This window comes from Rhinolophus ferrumequinum, chromosome 7, assembly GCF_004115265.2.
Source record: "Rhinolophus ferrumequinum isolate MPI-CBG mRhiFer1 chromosome 7, mRhiFer1_v1.p, whole genome shotgun sequence".
In the NCBI taxonomy this organism is placed as follows: Eukaryota; Metazoa; Chordata; class Mammalia; order Chiroptera; family Rhinolophidae; genus Rhinolophus; species Rhinolophus ferrumequinum.
Window position 1 is genome coordinate 91,450,425 of NC_046290.1, and position 19,215 is coordinate 91,469,639.

Consider the following 19,215-nt stretch of genomic DNA (forward strand, 5'->3'; position numbering starts at 1 on the left):
CCTTGGTCTGCCTTCTAAGTCCCTCACTTTTTCTCCCATATTTTCCATTTCCTTTTTTCTTTGCAGTGCATTCTTGGAAAGTTCACGGCTCAGATTTCCAGCTCCTCAGCTCACTCTTGAGTTGCATCCATTCTGCTGTTCAGACCATCTGTTGAGCTTTTTATTTTCATAGCCATACATTTCATTTCCAAGATATCTAATTTTTTATTCCATAATATTTTTTAAGAGTGAAAAATTCTCTTATTATGATTTAAAAATTATCTCCATCTATTTGCTTTATTGTTTTTCCCTGAGGTGTGATTTAGTCTCTGTCAAGTTGGTGACTTTTCATGGTGTTGGCATTTTTTTCTCAAAAAAATTTGAAATTCCTTGTACTTGGTGTTTTCCATTAGCTTGTCTCTGTATCTGTTTATTGCCATTTTGCCCCTTGGAGGCTTAGCAGCATAAGTGAAGGGTAGAGAGTGTGCAAGAATTCAGTTGTCTGACCTTGAGAGGGTCCCAGTTTCTCCCAGAAGTCATCAGCTTTTTAGGCACTCTGATCACATCTGCCTCAAAACAGGTGAGTCCCATGCCTGATTCTTGACAGGGATCTGGGTCCTACCTGTCTGGCTCCTTCCACTGTGGTCCTATGACAATCACCTCAGACCCATCCAAGGCAGAGTCCTTCGATGGCTTCCCACTGACTTCATGATAAGACCCACACCCAGCCTGGCAGTTACCAGACTGTTTCTTTTTCCTGGCTCCTCCCCTTTCCCCAAGTAGACTCTGCTGTGTCTACTTGCCTCTGCTCCCTCTTCTGCTAATGCCACCCCCTCTCAGTGCCCCCACACTTTTGGTCAACTGACTCTTATCCTTCAGGTGGTTGGCTTTCCTAGGAGCTGGGTGGGTGGATGCCCTGCTCTGTTTTCAGAGCTCCCTCATTCAGGATGTGGCTGTACCTCTGACCCTGTGTTCCTGTGGGTTGTGATCATCTGTCTGTCTTCCCCACCAGAGTGGGATTTCCCAGCAGGCAGGGGTACGGTCTTCTTCACTGATTCCACATGGAGAGTTTGATGACTGTCATGATGCCAGGGTTTTGTGGCCTAGGGAGGTGGGCACTCTCCCTTCCCCTTAGACATGGATGGAAAGTCTCAGTGGGCCTCTTCCCCAAGAGGATGAGCCCCTACCCCGGCTTATAGCGGCACCTTTTGACCCACAGTTGGCACCTCAAGAACAAGCAGTGCTGATGTGACTGTTGTTCTCCCCACAGGCACTGGTGCCATCACACGGTGACACGGACGGTGTCCTGCCAGGTGCAGAACGGCTCGGAGACAGTGGTCCAGCGTGTGTACCAGAGCTGCCGGTGGCCCGGGCCCTGTGCCAACCTTGTGAGGTAAAGGCTGCTGGGCTGGCCGTTCTGCCCTTCCTTTCTGTTCCCGTGTGTGAATCCAACCCGAGCACAGCTGCCGGGAGCGGTGTGGCGGGATGATGCTCAGAAACATGTGTTCAACATGCATTTATGAAACTCCTTTTGTCCACAGGGCATGGGGGGCGGGTGTATGTGTGTGCAAAGAGGAAAGGGACTTGCTCCCCACCCTGACAGAATCTCACAGTCCAATGGTCGATGAGAAGGGTGAGGGGATGGGAGGGGAGGCAAAGGGCCAAGTGAGGCTGAAGAGGGAACCAGCCTGCCGTGGGGCTACAGACGTGGGCCTGTGATGCCCTTGGAAGTCCAGCTTGCCTCCAGTCCTGACTCTCTTATCAGCTCCGCTCCTCTCGTAGCTCTACCCTCTCACCACGCCTGCGTCCTCGCCAGCTCCACCCTGGACCAAAGCTTTTAGTGAGTCTCAGCATTCACAGGGAGAAATTTCTTTTCTTTCTTTTTTTTTTTAATTAAAAACTTTTTAATTTTTAAATTACAGTTGACATACAATATTATATTTGTTTCAGGTGTACAACATAGTGATTAGACATTTATATAACTTACGAAGTGATCGCCCTGTTAAGTCTAGTAGTTACCTGACACCATACATAATTATTAAAATATTATTGACTATATTCCCTATGCTTTACTTTATATCCCTGTGGCTATTTTTATAACTGGCATTTTGTATCCTTCACCTTTTTCACCTATGCCCCGAAACCCTCTCCCATCTGGCAACCATCAATTTGTTCTCTGTATCTATGAGTCTGTATCTGTTTTGTTTGTTTTCTTTTTTACATTCCACATAGAAGGTGGATCATATAGCATTTGTTTTTCTCCGACTTATGTCACTTAGCATAATACCCTCTAGGTCCATCCATGTTGTCACAAATGGCAAGATTTCATTCTGTTTATGGCTGATTAATATTCCATTGTCTATATGTATCACATCTTTAGCCACTTGTCTGTTGGTGGGCACTTGGGTTGCATATCTTGGCTATTGTAAATAGTGCTGCAGTGAACATAGGGGTGCATATATCTTTTCAGATTAATGTGTTGGATTCCTTTGGGTAAATACCCAGAAGTGGAATTGCTGGATTATAGGTAGTTCTGGTTTTAATTTTTTGGAGAAAACTCCAAATCATTTTCCGTAGTGGCTGCACCAATTTGCAATCCCATCAGCAGTGCGTGAGGGTTCCCTTTTCTCCGCTTCCTCGCCAACGCTTGTTTGTTGGTTTATGGATGACGGCCACTCTGACAGGTGGCTCATTGTGATTTTAATTGGCATTTCCCTGATGATTAGTGATGGGGAGCATCTTTTCATATGTCTATTGGCCATGTGTGTGCCCTCTTTGGAGAGATGTCTATTCAGGTTCTCTGCTTATTTTTTAATCGGGTTTTTGCTTTTTTTTGTTTTTCTTCATGTTAAGTTGTATGAGTTCTTTATGTATTTTGGATATTAACCCCTTATCAGACGTATCATTGGCAAATATCTTCTCCCATTCAGCAGGTTGTCTTTTCGTTTTGTTGAAAATTTCCTTCGCTGTGCAAAAACTCTTTAGTTTGATGTCTCATTTGTTTATTTTTCTCTTTTGTTTCCCTCGCCCAAGGAGATATATCCAAAAACAATATTTCTTTTTTTTTTTTGGGGGGGGTGTTTCTATTTATTATACAGAACAGAGTAGGCACTCAATAAATATTTGTCAAATATGTGAAGTCTAGTTAGTTAAAGTAGACTTACTGTTTTGTTTTTAGTTTCTCAAAGAAAAAGTGAAATTTTCAATAAAATATGTAATAGGCAATAGCTTTAGAATCCACACAGCGGACAAGTAAACTATTTTAAAGTATCTCAAGTTCTTCTCCTTCTCTTCTTTTTAATCTTCCTTTCCCCCTTCCTATTTATTCTCTTTCCTTCTTTTTTTTTTTTTTTTAAGTTTATTGGGGTGACAATTGTTAGTGAAATTACATAGATTTCAGGTGTACAATTCTGTATTACATCATCTATAAATCCCATTGTGTGTTCACCACCCGGAGTCAGTTCTCCTTCCATCACCATATATTTGATCCCCCTTACCCTCATCTCCCACCCCCACCCCCCTTACCCTCTGGTAACCACTAAACTATTGTCTGTGTTTATGAGTTTTTGTTTCTCATTTGTTTGCCTTGTTCTTTTGTTGTTTTTGGTTTATATACCACATATCAGTGAAATCATATGGTTCTCTGCTTTTTCTGTCTGACTTATTTCACTTAGCATCATACTCTCAAGATCCATCCATGTTGTCACAAGTGGTCCTGTTTCATCTTTTCTTACCGCCGAATAGTATTCCATTGTGTATATATACCACAACTTCTTTATCCATTCATCTATCGAAGGACATTTTGGTTGTTTCCATGTCTTGGCCACCGTAAATAAAGCTGCAATGAACATTGGAGCACACGTGTCTTTATGGATAAATGAAAAACAATATTTCTAAGAGTGACGTCAAAGAGTTTACTGCTTACGTTTTTTTATAAGAGTTTTATGCCTTCAGGGCTTATATTTAAGTCTTTGCTCCATTTTGACTGTATTCTTATATAGGGTATAAGAAAGTGATCCAGTTTTATTATTTTGTATATGTCTGTCCAGTTTTCCCAATATCATTTATTGAAGAGACTTTCTTTACCCTGTTTTGTATTCTTGCCTCCTGTGTTATAGATTAAATGACCATATAGGCATGGATCTCTGGGCTCTCTATTCTGTTCCATCGATCTTTGTGTCTGTTTTTATACCAATACCATGCTGTTTTGATTACTATAGCCTTGTATATAGTTTGATATCAGGTAGCGTGATACCTCCAACTTTGTTCTTTTTTCTCAAGATTGCTTTTGCTATTTTGGGTCTTTAGTAGTTCTATATAAATTTTAAGATTTTTTGTTCTAGTTCTGTGAAAGATGCCATTGGTATTTTGATAGGGATTGCATTGAATCTGTAGATTGCTTTGGGTAGTATGGACATTTTAACAATGTTAATTCTGCCTATCCATGAGCATGGTATATTCTTCCATAAATTTGTATCTTCTCCCATTTCTTTCTTCCATGTCTTATAAATTTTCCCAGTTAAATTTATTCCTAGATATGTTTTAATGCAATTGTAAATGGGATTGTTTTCTTAATTTCTCTTTCTGATAGTTTGTTATTGGTGTATAAAAATACAACCAATTTCTGAATATTAATTTTGTGTCCTTATTTTCATCATTTTTTAATAGAGAAGTTCTTAAGTTGGGATCCCCATTGCATGCAGTGTTTTTGTATAGCTCATTTTGCAAGGGGAATAGCTAAGTAAATGGGTATATGTGTCCATTCCAAATTTTTAGACAAAGGACTGCTTTTAAATGCTGTGTTAAAGGGAAGGCCACCAGATCAATAACGGTGAAAAAGATACTGACCCCCCCCCTTCCTTTTCAGCAGAGGGCACAGAGACCCTCTCTCGCTCCCTCCCCTACTAGCCCAGGAACTGAGTTCCGAGGCCCTCCTGCCTTTCTCATCAGCAGGGAGCTTCAGATGACAGATGGCCACCCCCTGATCCTGGAAACATCTTCTGAGAAAAAGGGTCTTTGGAGTCTGGTCTACAAGTGACCCTAACAAGGTGGACTTTGGCTCCCGGCTCCATTTGAGGAGTGGCTGCTCTGCTCTTTAAACAGGGAAGCTGGCTGGCCCTGGAATGCAATGCACTGAGAAGTGAGGCTATGCTTCTGTGTCGCAATTCTGACTCCTGTCAGTCTTGCTCTTTTCAACACAGAATTTGACTTCGGCAAACTAATATTGTATTCAGAGTAGAGACATAAACACGAAGAGTTGTGCATTTCTATTTTTATTTCTATAGATTTCAGCCAAATTGGACATTAGTTACATTCCCATGTGTTCAGTGCACCCCATAGTGAGCTATCAAGGTGGAAGCAAAAATGTGCATGTGTGGGCACGCACACACACGCATGTGTACACACACATGGGCACGCGCATGCCATTGTATTGTATTTGGGTTCATAAAATAAACTTTAGGATTTCCTTTACTGAAAACACTTAGAAGGAAGGAAACAGGGGGCCGGGCTTTCTTAACGTCAGAATTACAAGTTGAGGTTTTTATACTTTCTAAATATAAGTAAAGGTTTCTAAATGTACCTTTAAGAAAAGCTGAACAAGCTCACTACTGAATCGCTGACAACGACTTAAAAAATTTCCAATGATCATTAGTTTTCACAACTACCCTTTGCTTTATGACTTAAGCAATGATCTGAATACTGTTTCAGAAACCTCAGGGTTCGGTCTTCATTGTGGGGGCTTATAGGCCTTTCATGGGGTCCTCTCCCTCTCCTTGGAGTCAGGAACTGCGAGCAGAATGTTCCATCAGAGCGGACATGCGTTTGTCATGAGTCTTCTCTTTGCGCTCAAAACTTAGCAGGGACTGTGTTAAGTAGAAGTTAATTTCCATTCTTTTAGAGGAATTCCATACTTCTGGTCTTAATTATCATTGTTACTTTCATTACTATTATTTTTTAAGGGAGGAGGGGTTAATACACTTTTCTTTCTCACCGGTAACTCATATGTAAGTTAGAATTGGGGTGTACCCGCTCTGTGGTCTTGGGACCCCTGGCTGGGCAGGTAGAGGAAAGATTGCAGATTGCAGCACTGTCAGGGATGCAAAGTGACTTGTCCACGGTCACAAGCGCAGTCAGAACAGATTGGGTTGGGTTTGACTCTGGCCCATCAAACAGGCCCCAACCGGATGCTCCTGAGGTTTCAAGGCCCAGCTCCCTTCCTCATGCAAATAAATATTTGTTGACCTTCTCCTCATAGAGGCCCCATGGAGAGCATGGGGTGAAAATACAGACCAGTCCCTGAATCAGGGAGCTGACAGTCCAGTGTGGGGAAGAGTTGGGCGCTAGTCAAAATGCCACAGAAACAGATGCATAGGTGTGTCTGTCATTGCTGCTGTGCAGGTACAAGGTGCCCTGAGAGCAGAGATGGGGTGGGGGTCCCGACCTGTGGGGAAGGCCTTCCTGAGCAGGGGCCATTCTGTGGAGGGGGCATTTACTGAGATAAGAGAAAGCTCAGTATTGTGTACCCCTGTTCCAGTATGGTTATTGTGCTTCTTAGTGTAACATTTTTTTAAGTATAAGTTTTCTGGAGTCTGCCTGCTGCAAGAGTGTATATTCTGAGCTGACATCCCTGAGCGGAGCCCCAAGGTAGGGGGAGCTTGGGAGGAGCAGGTTCCCAGGATCATGACATTTGTGTCTGTTTTCCCATGTGTGTCACTGTACTTTGGGCTGAAAGCAATGGATGATATTACCAAAAGAGTCTTCGATAATGGGAGCCTATTAATCTTGAAATAAATGTGGGAGAGGTGCTTTGTAAGAAGCACTCTAGGAATGCCAGCTGAGGCCACACCTTGGCTGAGCTATGAGTCAGATCCCAGGCTGTTGCCCCCAGGCAGCTCCCAGTGGGCATTTAGGCCCAGTCAGCTCTGAGCTTCATTTCTCACTCTGATGTTAGGATGGCAAAGCCCAGTGGAGCCCAGTGGCTGCCTTGTGCCATACTGTGTTGCTTATAATCCTGGCTGCTCAGCTGACTTGCCACCTCAGCAGTTACGTAGGTGTTGTTTTGTCTCCCCCTCCTACTGTTTTCTGAAACTGTGTGGGACCTGGTTCTTGTTCCCTTCACCCTTTGAAACATTTTGGATGTTTTTATTTGTGTTCACACTGACCTTTTGCAGGGAAAACAAGATGGAGTATGATTATGGCATGGATTGATTGTAATCTGCTTCTCCCGGTTCTCCACTTCCTTGGTCCACTTCTTTCTCTAGTTGAATAATTTGCTGCAATCTCCAGGTCATGGATATATCCTAGGTTTCCTTTCTTTTCCTTCCTTCCTTCCTTCCTTCCTTCCTTCCTTCCTTCCTTCCTTCCTTCCTTCCTTCCTTTCCTTCTGTCTTTCTTTCTTTTATTTATTTAAAATTGAGATATAATTGACATATGACATTGTATAAGTTTGAGGTATATAACCTGTTGGTTTGGTGCATTTATACAGAGGATGCCAAAAAAAATGTATACACATTTTAAGAAAGGAAAACTGTATTAAAATTGTAATACTCAATACATACTGATAACAAAAGATGAACACAAGTCACATTTGACTTATGCAATTACAAGAGGTGCTCAAAGTGGTTACCATCAGCATCTAGACAGTTCTGATTGCTGAGAACTACTACTTGAGCAACATTGTATACATGTTTTTGGCACCCCAGGTATATTGCAATATGATGGCTACAGTAGCGTTAGCAATATGACCTTTGTCACATAATATCTCGATTTCTTGTCATGACAATACAAGAAAGAGAAAGAGGAAAGATAATTCATTCTCATGAGAGCTGGTGCAAATTTGTCAGGATCCCTGTGATAGGTTTTGGTTGGGGCTGGTATAGTTTACCTTATGCACAAGAATCCATCAAATGTGTCATCTGAGATGAAGATATGGTTATATTTGAATGGATATTAGTCAATATCTCACTGGGAAAGGAAGAGACTGTTCTCATCATCACATGAGAACAGGCTGCCCCTTGCTCCTTTTATGCCTCTCCTGTTTCCTTCTTCATTTCTGACTCTTGAGGAAGGAGTTTTCCTCTTGGCCCTGGGAACAATTCACCGGCCCTCACTTTCTGTGGTATTTTATTCACATTTGTTCTATATGTTCACCTGCCCTCTCTTTCTGTGGTATTTTGTTCACGTTTTTTCTATATGTGTCACGTCTCTTTGCTGTCCTACTATATTTCCAGCCTGTTATGTATGGGTGTTTGGGGTGGGGGGTGTACAGGTGGACTTTGGAGTTATAAATAAATAAATAAATAAATAAATAAATAAATAAATAAAACAGAGCGACTTCCAAATGGCGCCGGACCTGCCATTTCAGAGGAACTGTCTTGCATGTTTTATGTCTCAAATCTTTGGAACGTTAGGACAAAAGAACGTTTAGATGGGCCTAAGCAAAAAAAAAAAAAAAACCTTTGCAAAGATAACAAGAAAGCAATTATTATGACTGCGGGCCTCATGACTCCTGGACTGAAAGTTCAAAACGTTATTTAGAATTAGCATCACTATGTGTGTCATCTGTACCAGTAGATAGTCTTCTTCTAGTTGACATAATTGTTCCCCTTCCCTGTCTCATAAATACCTACTTTGTCTCCTAATCAGAACACTATGAGGGCTTCTGCCGGGATCAGTGCATCCTGGTAGGTACTCTTACGGATCTCAAAAAATGCTTGTTGCTTCTCTCTTTGAAAGGCCTTTTATTTTTAGATTAGCGGAGTCCAAAAGACCAGCTGTGTGACTTGGAGCACATTACTTACCCTCTCTGAGCCTTAACTCTAAACAGAGACAGCACCTGTTTCTTAGTTCAGTTGTTAGGATTCCAGAAGACAAATTGCTAGTTAGTGCTGTTCCTGGTATGATTCGGGACATGGTAATGACGGTCATTTATTAACTGTTATTTCTCCCTGGGGAGTGAATTACCTCGTCACCTTTGAGGTCCAGCTGCAGCCTCCACTTTGCGAAGCTGTTGCCTGCACCCTCCCAAGCAGAATTGATAAGTCCTTCAGTTATGTTCCCCCAGAATGTTCTTTGTCCCCTCACAGAGCACAGCTGGGCTTGTTCGGGTTAATTGTGAGCCTGTCCACCTTTCCTGCTGGAGTCTGTCCCTTGAGGGCAGGAGTGTCTGTTGTTCATCCTAAGATGTCACTAATGCTGTTCAAGTGTCTGGACAAGCTTATCACGAGCTTCATTAAGTTTTAGCCCACCTCCCCCCTCCTTTCTGCCTCCCGTCTCCACTCCCCCACTACCTGGGGTGCTCACACCCCACAGCGAGGGCGTCCCTCAGCTGGGTCCCTTAGCCAGAGGTGAGCCACCCCCCAAGGGAATTCCTATTTAACTGAGGGTGCCCGGATCAGGCCTCTCCCAGTCATGTGCAGAATTGTGGGCATTCCAACCAGAAAAGAATAAGCATGACAAGGAAGCTTGGAGAATAAATGACTGTTGAAGCCAAGTCAGGGAGGGCATGATAGTGAACTTGACCCCCAGACAGGGGCAGCTGTTGGGTGTGATCCTGTGGAGGCAGCCCCTGGAAGGAGGTGTCCGCTGGCTTGTCCTCCTTTAACGTGGCTGTGCCCAAGGGCAGAGAGCCTGCTGGTGGGGAAGGGCTGGTCAGTGGGTGAGGACAGGAAGTGAGAGCCAAGGCGCTCTGGGCAACGTGTGATTGGACGCTGTGTGGGGACGGGCTGCTCTCCGGCCCATGTGTCCGTGTGTCCGAGCCCTGGACTTGCCTGGGTCTGTGCCTGCGTCAGGAGTACTGCCCTCCCCCGGCTGTTCGCTGACCTCCTCCTGCCTTCTCCCCTGTTTGGGTGTCTGAATCTGGGCCGGACCCCCGCCCACCCCTCTCCCAAGTCCACTCACTCACCATAAGCTGCACCAGGGAAGTGGCTTGGTGTGGAGTCAAGCTTAATAAATGGTTGCTGATGGACCAGCCCAATCACCTGGACACGGGGCTTGCCTCCTTGGAGTGGTGGGGATATCGGGACCTTCTCCTGGGACACAGGGCTGTGCCACGTTCCCACCACTCAGAATCGGCGATGGCTGCGTCACATCTCTTTCTCCTAGAAATGAGCTTAGCTTTGCTTAAAAATAGGTGATGTGATTTTGAGGTGCTACGAAAACCCCCACCCCCAGATAGCCCCTCCCAGGGTGCACAGAATGTCTTATTTGTTTGTTCACTCACTCACTCATTCACTTGTTCATTTGTTCATTCATTCACATTTCCTTAGAGGCTGGTTGCATGACAGATCCTGGCTAAATGAAGGTGTACTGCTATCTGTCTGTTTTTGAAGAGATGACACATTATGGGCAAATAAAGGATAGATGGTGGCTGGGGTCCCGGTTAAGCCAGTCTGCTGAGCGAGGGCCACCTCATCCTAATGGGGGCTCGGGGAAGGGTCCTGTGAGGAGGCGACATCTGAGCAGAGGCAGGGCTTCCCAGCCAACGGAGGGAACAGCTGGAACCCCAGCACATGGTGACCATGGTGGGAGGGACTCAGGAGCTGCAGACCCTTGCGTGAGGCTGGGCGATGACAGATGGTGGGGGTAGGTGAATCAGGAGGGGCTACAGTGCCTGTCACACAGGCCCACTGCGCTCACCGGAGTTGGGGCTTAGCTGGTCATTCCTCTGAATTCTGTATCATCTAGTCCGAGAGCTTCCAGTTAAATAGACTTATCTCCCCACCCATTCTGCTGCCTGACGGACACCCTTCTCCCCATGAAGGGAGCACCTTGGGCAGTGAGGGCCCAAGGAGTAGGAGGGTGAGGTGGTGAGAGCACCCCGACCCGTTACACTCGTGCCCGCAGGATCCTGCTTGCTCAGAGCTCTGGGTTTTTTGAGAGGAGCACGATCTCCACACTTTGCTGCCTGTGGAGCTATGACAGATGGAATGGTACTTGGGCATGACCAGGAGCCAGCTAGCCCGCCCAGGCCACAGAGCAGAGTTCCTAGGGCGTATGGCCCTTCCACTCAGGAAAGAGGAGCTCTTGTTCCCCTTGAGGGAGGCCACTCTGGCCCTCCTCCAGCCATGCCCATCCTCAAGGGGCAAGGAGTCTCTGAGGCCAGGGGTACGTGAGCATCAGGAGCCTGCGCCCCTCTTCTGGCTACCTCTGCATTCTCTGGGTACCTGGCTAAACAGCCCTGAGTGGTTTCCAGGCCTGCACTGGCCTCTCCTCCGGACCTGAGGAACCGTGTCTGTTTCGGGCCCACCCAGAGCCCTAAGGAGCCTGCGAGGGGTGGCTGTTCGCTGGAGTGGAGGGTAGGGATGGAGCTGGGACGTGTGAGCTGGGTCCACACGCAGTGTGTGGGTCAGAGCCGGGGGTAGGGAGAAAAGGGGTGGAGGTGGGGGTCTCACTTGTTTTGACTGTAAAATGATGACAGGGCCCTCCCACTTCATGAAGTAACTAGGGGTGATTCAATGTCTGCACTATGCCGTGTCCAGACCAGTGTCTGGCTTGTGATAAGCCCTCAGGAAGTTGGTTATGAGAAGAGGTACAAATGTCAAGTGAGCAAACAGTGGCTGGTGAGAGAACACAGGAGCTAGTTTGTTGCCTGAGACCTTGGGACACCTGCATCAGCGTCCTTCTGCTGCCCACCCCCACTCCGTGCAAAGTCTGGGCTAGGGCAGGAAGAAGGGGTTTCTGCATTTCTGTGTAGTTAGATTTGGGGATCAGCATGGCCAAAATCCTTGGTGGGGCCTCTCTTTGCAGAGGGCTATGAAGTCAGCACATTATTTCATTACATCCTGATGACATTTTTATGACAAAGTATGCAGGTGGGGGAAGGGAGGGTGTGGTTGTGAAAACGTGAGTGTAACAGAATCTGGGCACGTTGAAGCCTATTTGGAATGCACAAGGGGACTGGCATGTGCCCCAAATTCCTCCCTGTGCCCCCACCCTCTCCCCCAGGAGCCCCATGTATGTATTTTCCTTGCATTTGTTAATTCACTCAACCTTTTCGACAAGTATTTATTGAGAATGTACTATGTGCTGGGGGTGAGGGGAACAGGATGGAGAATAAAACCAAATCCTCGCTCTCATGGAGTTTATATTCACCAAATATGAAAACAGAAGGAGGAGCCCCTCATGATGAGTACAGAAAATTAAAACAGGGTGATGTGACTGAGCGTGAATCGAAGCTACTTTAGAGGAGGTGGGAGAGAGACTCTGAAGAAATGACGTTAATGCTGAGCAATGAGTGTTGAGAAAGAGCCTCCATGTGAAGACAAAGTGAAGATAACCGGTGCAAAGGCCCAGAGGCAGGGAGGTCCTGGATGAAGGAACAGAATGGAGGTCTGTTTCCAGAAGCAGAGCAGGAGAGGAGGAGAGTATAGACAGAGCTTAAGTTTGAATTTTATTGTAAACGTATTGGGAAGCCATTGAGGGTTTTAAGTCGAGATGTGTGGAATGACCTGACTTAGGTTTGTTGTTTTTTTAATTAAACTTTCTATTTTGAGATAATTGTAAATTCACACATAGTTGTAAGAAATAATACAGAGAGATTCCATGTCCTTTTACCCTGTTCCTTTCAATGGTAACATCTTATAAAACTAGGGTACAATGTCACAACCAGGATTGACATTGATACAATCAAGACACAGAGCATTTCCTTCCCTAGGACCCCTCATGTTGCCCTTTGGTAGCCTCACCTACTTTCTTCCCGCTCTTACCCTCCTTAACCTCAGTAAGCTCTAGCAACCACTAATCTGCTCTCCATTTTTATAATGTTGCCATTTCAAGAGTGGAATCAGATAGTATGTAACCTTTTGGGAACGGGTCTGTTCACTTATCATAATTTTCTGGAGATTCATCTAGGCTCTTGGGTGTATCAATAGTTATTCCTTTGTATTGCTGAGTAGTATTCAATTGGATGGATGTGCCACAGTTAGTTTAACCATTCATCTGTTGAAAGACATTTGGGTTGTTTCCAGTTTGGGGCTTTTGTGAATAAAGCTGCTATAAACATTTGTGTACATCCAGGGTTTTGTGTAAACATAAGTTTTCATTTCTCTGGGTAAATGCCCAGGGGTGCAATTGTTGGGTCATATGGTAGTTGCATGTTTAGTTTCTTAAGAAACTGCCAAACTGATTCCAGAGTAGCTGTATCATGTTACATTCCCACCAGCAATGTCTAAGTGCTATATTCCGGTATCCCTGCCAGCCATTGTATTTATTTGTATTTATATTGTATTTTATCTTAGCCATTTTATGTAGTCTATTTTATTGTGGTTTTAATTTGCGTTTCCCTAATAGATAATAATGTTGAACATCTTTTCATGTGTTTATTTGCCTGCTGTATATCTTCTTCGATGACATGTCTCTTGCCTATTAAATGGGCCATCTTTTGAGCATTTAATTGGATTATTTGTTTTTTTACTGTTGAGCTTTGAGATTTCTTTATATATTCTAGGTACTAGCTCATTGTGAGTTATGTGGTTAGCAAATATTTTCTCCCACTCTGTGGCTTGTCTTTTCATCCTCTTCACAACCTCTTTTGCACAGCAAAAGTTTCTAATTTTAATGAAGTCCAATTTACCAGTTTTTCCTTTTCTGGATTGTGCTTTTTGTGTCAAGTCTAGCCTTAGATAGAGCCTTGTGTCAACTCTTTGCCTAGCCTTAGATCCTGAAGATTTTCTCCCATGTTTATTTCTAAAAGTTTTATAGTTTTTATGCTTGACATTTATGGCCACGGTCCATTTTGAGTTAACTTTTGCATAAGGTGTGATGTTTAGGGTGAAATTTGCTTTTTTGTTTTGTTTTGTTTTGTTTTGTCTTGTCTATGGATGTCCCAGTTGCTCCAGCACTATTTGTTGAAAAGGTCATCCTTCCTCCATTGAATTACTTATGCATATTTGTCAAAAATCATTTGGGCGTATTTGGTCGGTCTATTTCTACATTCTCTTTTCTGTTCCCTTGATATGTATGTCTCCAGTTCTTTCAGTACCATGCAGTCTTGATTGCTATAGCTATATAGTAAGTCTCAAAATCGGGTAGACTGATTTTTCCCACTTCATTCTTCTTTTCCAAAATTGTTTTAGCTACTATCGTTCCTTTGTCTTTTCATATAAACTTTAGAATAATCTTGTCTATATCTACCAAAATCTTGATGAGATTTTTACAAGAAATGCATTAAACCTGTATTTCCACTTGAGGAGAATTGATATCTTTATTATGTTGAGTCTTTCAAATCAGGAATATGGTATGTCTTTCCACTTATTTAAATCTTTTTTGATTTCTTTCATTTTCTTCATTGATTTCTTATAGTTTGCAGCATACAAGTCCTGTTCGCTTTTAAAAATAATTGTAAATAGCTGTTGTTGTTTTTTTGGTAAAATTGTATTTTTAATTTTGATGTCCATATGTTCATTGCTAGTATACAGAAATACAATTTTTTGTTGTATATTTATCTTGTATCCTCTGACCTTGCTAAACTCTTATATTAGCTCTGGGATTTTTTTTGGTAGATTCCTTGAGATTTTTTATGAACACAATCATGTCATCTGTAAATAGAGATGGTCTTGTTTCTTTCTTTCTGAGCCATGTGTCTGTTATTTGCTTTTCTTGCCTTTCACTGGCTAGAATTTTCAGCACTCATTGAGTAAGAGAGGAGAGAAAGCTTTGTTCCCAATTGTAGGGGGAAAATGTTTCACCATTAAGTATAATGTTAACTGTTAGACTTTTGTAGATGTTCTTTATCAAGCTGAGGAAGTTCCCTCTATTACTATTTTTCTGAGAGTTTTTATCATGGGTACTGAATTTTGTCAAATTTTTTCTTTTGCATTGATTAACATGGTCATATGATTTTCTTTAGTCTGTTAATAAGGGGATTACATTAACTGATTTTGGAATAGTGAACCAGCATTGCATCCCTGGCATAAAGTCCGTTTGGTTATGGTGTATAATCTTTTTCTATATTCCTGAATTCTATTTGTTAATATTTTATTAAGAGTTTTTGTGTCTATATTCATGATGGATATTGGTCTGCAGTTTTCTTGTTTGTACTGCCTTTGTCTGATTTTGCTATCACGGTGTCATAAAATGGGTGAAGTAGTGCTCCCTCTTCTATTTTGTGGAAGACATTGTGTAGAATTGGTATTAATTTTTCTTAAAGAATTAATTTGGTAGAATTCTCCAGTGAAACCATCTGGACCTAGAGATTTCTTTTTGGAGAGTTCTAAAGCTACAAATTCGATTTCCTTAATAGAGTTACAGGGCTGTTCAAATGATCTATTTCATGTTGAGTGAGTTGCGGTAATTTGTGTCTTTTGATGACTTGGTCCTTTCCCTCTAAGTTGTTAAATTTATCTGTATAATGTCGTTCCCTATTTTGTTCCTGATGTTGATAATCTGTGTTGTATCTCCTTGTTCCTTTGTCAGTCATGCTAGAAGTTTCATTGCTTCTTGTCTATTGATTTTCTGTTTTCAATTTCATTGATTTCTGCTGTTATATATGTACTGGATCTTTCCTTCTGCTTGTTTTGGGTCTCTTTTTCTCTCCTTTTTGGAGGTTCCTGAGATGAGCTGACTTAGGTTTTGAAAAGATCACTGCTTGCTTTGGGGAAAATACCCACAGGCGAGATCATGGTGGCGCACACTAGGACGATAGCTGGAAAAGTGGAGAGAAGTGGGTGGCATCCTGAGGTGTTCGGGAAGCTGAGATGACAGGAGTGTCTCACCACTTAAGGGCAGAGAGCAATCAGCGATAACCCTAAATTTTTGGTTTGAGTGTCTGGCTGGCAGGGCATGCCATGCTACTGAGTTGGGGACATTGGCAGGAGGTCATCTCTAGGAAGTGGAAACCAACAGCTCGGCTTTGGCCAAGTGAAGCTTGAGATGCCTACAGGGCATCCATGGGGGGAGGAGTACCGGTAGGAGGTTGGGTGGAAAAGCCTGGAGTACCAAGAAGGCTGGGGGCTATGGCCCTACTCTATTTCATGGATTCTAAGATGCCATTGGTAGGAAGAAGTGCCTTATCTTATGATCACTGAGAATGCTGTTAATTAAACTATAGCACACTGTCAACTGTAATTGAATCCCAATGTCAGAGAGGTTAAAATGTAACTGTACGTGCACGTTAGAATTGAGGAAATGTGGTATGATGGAGAATCATGAGCATGTAGGTGGTATTGAAAGCTGTGGGACTGGAAGTAAACATGGGGTTCAATAGGTGGAGAACGGATGCTGATCCTGGAACAGTCCTGGTACCCGAACCTTAGAGGTGGGGCTGAGGAGGAGGAGCCAGCTGAGGAGGGGAGGAGCGTCAGGAGAACCTGGTGTCTGGGGAGGCGAGTTTTGGGAGAGGGAGGGAGAGCATGAGTCTCCCAGTGCTTCTGGGTGGCTGGCAGGAGGAAGGACAGCGATTGACTATTGGATTTGACAAAGTGGGATCACTGGGGAGCCTGGCAAGTACAGTTTGGGGGAATGGAGGAGATGGAGGCCTAGATGGCATGGGTGGAGGAGAAAAGTGAGGGATGAGGAAATGGAGACTGGAAAACTCAGGAAGTTTTGCTGTGAAGGAAGCATGAAATGAAATGGGGCTTGGAAGCTGAGGGCAGCCTCTGGTCAATGGAGGTTTCTGTTTGGTTATTTTTTAAGATAGGCGGTGCAGGAGCATGTTTTTAAACTGCCAGGAATGATCTGGAAGAGAAGGGAGAAGAGATGGCACAGCTGGGCAGAGGCTGGCTATAGGATTCAAGTGTGGAGGAGCCCAGAGGAGGTGGACTGGGAGCGGGAAGGGAAGGGAGCCTTGTCAGAGCAGCAGTAGGAGGGAAGGCCGAGGTCGGGAGCACCCGTGACCAATGTGTGTCCACCCACGTGGCTCTGAGATGGTCTGATTTGGGGGCCGATTCTTTCCACAACCCATGAGCGCCCGAGAGGCAGGACCACGATGTCCTCATTCCGTTCCTCCCAAGGCTCACTGCAGGGGCTGGCACATCAAGGTGCTCAACAATGTTCACTAAATGCATCCATCTGCTTGTTAAATGAAAAAAACAAAACAAAGAAAATTGTAATGCAACTGTGTGCCGTGTGGATTTTCCCATTCTGTGATTTTTTAAATTGGATTTTTGTACTGTTTGTGTGTGTGTGCGTGTGTGTGTGTGTGTTAGAGGGATGAGGATGGCACCCAAAACTAACGTTTAAGGACAAACATGAGGCCCAGAGGACCGTGCCAGATGCCCAGTCGGTCTACAGCTGGTGCAGAGAGAGGGTGAGGGGCCCTGTTAGGCTTGGTCTGGCCTCTGGGAACTCCGGCCTTGACAGCTTTCTCAGATCATGTGTTTGGTCTGTTCAGTTTGTTCAGTCCTTATTGAGCACCCCAGTGCTAAGCACTAGTGTGCAAAAAGAACATGCACTGGGGGGACATGTCAATCAAAGATTTACAGCAATGGGAAGTGTGTCCCTGCTATGAGACCTGGTGCTGACTTCCCTGGGGGAGCCACATTAGAGCAGAGACCAGGGTGATGAAGGGATTTCATGAGGGAAAGGAAGGTGGATGGGGGAGAGGAAACAGCCTGTAGGGCTAGGCAGTGGGCCCTAGAGGGAGCCCAGGCTTGGGGTGGGTGCCCTGGGCCAGTCCCCTCCCTACTGGCTTCTCCAGCCAGCTCTTTAGTGAGGGGCCTGGACATGGAGACTTCCTTGTGAGGGGCCAGCTTGGGATTAAAGGAAGGCAGCAAGGACAAGCCATGCTTCCCCTTTCTGTGCTTTAGTTTTCCGTTCTGGGAAATGGGGATAAACCCCCTGCCTTGCTTTGGAGTGGAGATCAAACAGCTGCTGTGCCTTGTTCACTGTAGTGGGATGTCAGGAGTTATTGACATGCCCTCCTTGCCCTCCTGAGGCCCGGTTCTGCTGTAAGAAGGGGTGGGCCAGGCTGCAGGGCCTGACAGACTTGGAAGAACCAGCTCCAGGGCTGGCTGGGTTAAGTTTCCCTTGCCCACTTCCCCTGCCCTCTGCTGTCTTCTGCCCCCTCACAGCTCTTTGATGGCATTAGAGCCAACCTTTTCCAGATGTGCTGAGCAGAGGGGTCTGCCCTACCTCTCCAGGGCTTCATCTGCTTCCTTCATTCCCCTCCACTAGACGGTCCCCTGCCAGCTGACCTCCCCCCTCTGGTTGGTTTGCCTGCTGCCTGAAAGGCCATATGAAGTCTTGGACTTAGTAATTTCTCAAAACATGGCCTTCTTTCCTGCCCCTCCTTCTTAGTTGGCCCATGTGGATCCAGAAGCTTCCAAGGCTGCCTACCCCAGCTGTGGGAACTTGTCTGGGCTGAGGCCACCTCCTTCGACCTGGCCACCCAGTGTGGCCCAGTGTGGTCCTGGGCCTGAGTGGGGGGGGGGGCGGGCGGGGGAAGGCCTGGGCAAAAGACACTATCCCCTGGCCTGTTGTATTTTCTACCTGGCATTTAGGGAAGACTGCCTTGGATTCTGGGGAGGCCAGAGGCTGGAGACCCGCGCCTCCTGCCTCAGAACTGCAGTGGGACAGGCCCTTCCCCTCCCACTGGCCCACCGCTATTAATCAACAGATTAATAATCCACTGACTCCCTCTCTGAAACCCCCACGCCCGTTTCCTGTTGAGTCTCCCGTCTGTCTCGGTACCTCCCAGTCTGGTCCTCCTAGCGGTGGTCCCTGGTGAGGAAGTGGGGCCAGGGTAGGAGCAGAGGCCTACGAGTTGAAATGCCCAGGGAGGGAGGGGGCGCCTGCTCCCCCAGGCAAAATCTCTGGGCTGGCAGCGTTGTTCCCTGTTCTGGAACCCAGCGAATCACCTCATGATGCTTTGGGGACATTACCTTTGGAGGCCAAAGAACCATGGCCTCTGCTTACAGACCTCCAGTGATGGGCACCTCACACCTCGTGGGATCCCCTTCTTCAAATGCCCTCTCATGTGACTCTGAAACCTGGGGCACCTTTCGGGACACGCAGGACACATCTGCACACTTTCTAGGACAGTTATTGAGCGGCAGCCGTAGGACCTCAGCTGGGCCCCTTGGAGGACCTCCTGACCTCGTGGAGGGTCCCAGGAGCCTGCAGAGGGCAACAGTGTCCTCCAACTGCTCAGGGTTGAGGGGTCAGCTTCTGTGGGTTGTTGAGCAGATGAGAACACGCTGGCCCCATGAAGAGGCCTGTTTCCGGCAAACATCTACCACTTTATAACCAGGAGTCTGAGCCTCAGTCCCCTGCTGCACAGTGCGGCCATTCAGCCCTGCC

General features: G+C 45.3%; 1 protein-coding gene across 2 annotated transcripts in view; it reads left to right on the forward strand.

The window, feature by feature from the left end:
- COL26A1 (collagen type XXVI alpha 1 chain) overlaps nt 1-19,215 on the forward strand; it is a 191,954-nt gene that overhangs the window by 53,433 nt on the left and 119,306 nt on the right. For both annotated transcript variants that reach the window (XM_033109809.1, XM_033109810.1), the window contains exon 2: nt 1,250-1,372. In XM_033109809.1, coding sequence (XP_032965700.1) covers nt 1,250-1,372 — 123 coding nt within the window. The remainder of the gene's footprint in view (nt 1-1,249; nt 1,373-19,215) is intronic.